At 26.2% G+C, this 3,485-nt stretch overlaps 1 protein-coding gene across 1 annotated transcript; it reads right to left on the bottom strand.

Annotated features, from left to right (window-relative positions):
• Positions 1 to 2,002: 2,002 nt before the first annotated feature.
• On the bottom strand, positions 2,003 to 3,003 carry LOC112799654 (agamous-like MADS-box protein AGL62). Its single transcript, XM_025841722.3, has one exon. It carries the CDS (start codon positions 2,936 to 2,938, stop codon positions 2,177 to 2,179), a length of 762 nt encoding a protein of 253 aa, XP_025697507.1. The 5' UTR covers positions 2,939 to 3,003; the 3' UTR covers positions 2,003 to 2,176.
• Positions 3,004 to 3,485: the final 482 nt, after the last annotated feature.

Below are 3,485 nucleotides of genomic sequence, written 5' to 3'. Positions count from 1 at the left end.
TTTTTATAATAAACATATGTTAAACTATAGAATCACATTTGTGTTTAGAATAAAAAAAATAGTCAAACAAAAAAATAAAACTTTAAACCAAACCAAATATATAATTTAAAGTTACTAATATTAAGTGTTTGTTTGGGCGTCATTATTTTGATAAAAAAATTTCAATAATAAAAGATTTTTTTATTGTTGTTTAGTGTATTTGATAAATTTCTAGTAATAAAAGTAAAAGTACTAAAAAATAAATTAAAATTTTTTTTGTGAGAAGCTGTCATTTATATTTTTTTAAGATTTTATTTTAAAAAAATATTTTTTATGTAATTAATAAACAAAAAATACTTTTATATTGTTATACCCAAGCATATTTGATAAATAAAAAGATCTTTTTACATGAAATACCCAAACATAAAATTATTTTTATTTTTTCTATAAAATCTTTTAAACAAAGATAACATAAAACTTTTTTTTAGAAACTTACCCGAACAAACCTTAAGCCAAACACATATTTTATATCTTACCATTTTCTGATTTACACGAGAAAATTGTGTACATGAGTATATCCATTCTCCCACTTAATACAATTAAAAATCTACACAAACAAATGATGTAACACTTAATCAATAGGTAACGCTTAATTAATTAATATATTCAGCGCCATTTATTATTGCTGGATAATTTTAATTAAAAATAAGTTGGTATTAACAAAATTTATGTTTGACGATTTTTATATTAAAATAAATTATAATAAATTAAATATTATTTGGATTATATTATTTAAAGTCATTTTTAGATTTAAAAAAATATTTAGTTATTGTGTTAGTTTTTATAATTTCATCAAATTTGCAATTAGATTCTTATATTTTTTCTTTTTAATTGTATTCCTACACTCTTCAATTCAAAAGAAAAAAAAAAGTATAAGAACTTAATAATAATTTTGGTAAAATTACAAAGATCAATAGAATAATTAAATCAATAAAAAAAATTTTAAATTTTAGTATTTTTTAATACTTCCAATACTTTTTAGTATTCTTTTAGTTATAATTTTCACTTCTTATGATTCTAATATTATTTTTATTTTAATTTTTTATTTAATTTAGTCTTTCTAATGGGATTAATAAATTACAATATAAAACAATAAAAAAAGTTTCATATAAAAATAATAATAATAGTAGTAAAAAAAATTCATATAAACAAGAAATAATAAAAATTCTAAAAGTAATAACATGTACCAGAGAATATTAGAAAAAAAATTACAAAAAGAAAAAACAATAAATTTATGATACAAATAATAAAGAACAAAATTGATTAATAAAAAATAAATTTTTGTAATTAATAGTCTAACTGAAAAAGTGAACACAAAAATTACAATTTTTAATTTTTGATAATAAACATACACTAAATTATAGAATTATATTTGCTTTTGAGATAACAAAAAATAATCAAACAAAAAATAAAATTTTAAAACAAACTAAATGTACGATATAAAGTTATTAATACTAAACCAAACACATATTTTATATTTTTCAATTTTCACGAAAAAAGAATGTACATCCATTTTTCACTAAAATTGAAAATCTACACGAGAAAATAATTTACATCCATTGGCCCACTGAATATAGATAGATAAAATAAAAAAATACGTGAATATATAAAAACACTTGACTACATTAGAAGGTGGATTTTTGTGTGCTTCAAAATTTTTTATTTAATTTATCTAAAAATAAAAAATATAAAGTAGACTATTTTTTATTTTTGAATCTTACAGATAAATATTAAATACTATAAGAGACATCACCATACAAAAATATACTTGTTAATTAATTAATTATTTAGTGATTGTCTTCTATTTATTTGATTTGAATATGTAATTTGGTCGATTTCTATTATTTTTTCCTTCAAATTAAATACGCTCTATGAATAATTCTTATTTTCATAAGAACCGTATAATATAATAAAAATGCAATAAGATGCTATTTATTTTTAAAAAGAAAACGATAAGGGACATCACATACAGAAATAAGTGCACATACAGAAACTTAACAGAAAAATTAAACTATGACCAATAACAAAGAGGAAAGTAGAACTCTTGAACAACAATTAACAATAAAATAAACAATGCATGCATAAATACTAAGATCGGAACATGCATGGATGATCAGAATTCAGAAACTCGCTACTGTTAGTTGTTACGAGTGTATGGTCCAAAGAGGAACGATCCTCCTCCCTGCTGTAACATGGCAGTGTAGCTATAAAATTGGTGGTACGGGATCTCATCTTCAAATGCTTGATGATGATTATGCATTTGAGAGTTTTGAAACAGCGACGAAAAAAATATTGGCGGCAACGGCACCGGCATCGGCACAGGCACAGGCAGCGGCATCATGTTATTAAGAGTATAATTCCCCACAGCCACAGGGTCTTTATTAATACGAAGCTTCTCGAAGTGGCAAGTAACGGTCTTCTTCAGCTCCTCCAGCGCCACCTTATATTGCTTCAGTTTGGGCACACTCATCTCACCAACAGGAGCAGCCCACCACCACTTAGCCTCTGCCTCCTTCCGCCAGCGGTTCATCTCCTGCACCTGCTTCCTCTCCGCTTCGATCTCCTCGTTGATCTTCGCCAGCAATGTGTTGAGCTCATCATGAGCCTCCGTCGTGAAGTGGACGGTGGCGGCGTCCAGGTGTGGCGGTCCCCCACCTTCCGTGAAGCTTTTGATGAGGGCTTCCACGCTGGGGTGCCCAAAAGAATAGGCCTTGTTCCCCGGCGAGAACACGATGAGTGCCAACTCAACACCGCAAAGGGTGCTTAGCTCGCTCGCTTTCTTGAAAAGCCCACCGCGACGCTTTGAGAATGTCACTTGCAAGTTGCTCTCCTTCATCATCTTCTTCATCTCGATCTTTTGGCGACCTTTGTTTTTCTTCGAGCTTGAATTTGAAGCCATCCTTGGTGCCTGAAACAATTATTGCAAAATGATAAGAATAAAAGTACAAAGTTAAAATATATGTAATTCCAAGCTGCGAAATGGTGTAGGCATATGGTAGCAGAATGGATCATTTTATAGAGAAATTTCGACGGAGGCTATTATGCAACTGGCTATTAATTAGTAAGAAGAGAAAGTCTAGAGACACATTTTTATTAAAATTTGGTAATATTTAATTATTAAAAGAAAATTAAATAATTTTATATTATTATAAATATAATTTTATATTATTGAAAATTTTAATAATAATTAATTGATAACTATAAATTATAAATTTGTTGTTCTTAGCACTCTTATATTAAAAATATATGCATACAAGAAAAATAAAAAAAAACGATAAATATATTCCTAATTTTTAATTAGAAGATATATAAGTTTTTAACTAATTGAAAATACAAAAAGTTCTGGCCTTTTAAAATATAAGACACTTAAATATTTTTATTTAAAATATATAAAAATAAATTGGTCAAAAGACTTAAATATTTCACATTTTAAAAAGTACAGGACA

This window comes from Arachis hypogaea, chromosome 5 (assembly GCF_003086295.3).
Source record: "Arachis hypogaea cultivar Tifrunner chromosome 5, arahy.Tifrunner.gnm2.J5K5, whole genome shotgun sequence".
Taxonomy (NCBI): domain Eukaryota; kingdom Viridiplantae; phylum Streptophyta; class Magnoliopsida; order Fabales; family Fabaceae; genus Arachis; species Arachis hypogaea.
This window is presented reverse-complemented; position numbering and strand designations above follow the sequence as displayed.

Coding starts and splice junctions, on each gene's coding strand:
- LOC112799654 (XM_025841722.3), bottom strand. CDS start 2,938: ATGGCTTCAAATTCAAGCTCGAAGAAAAACAAAGGTCGCCAAAAGATC.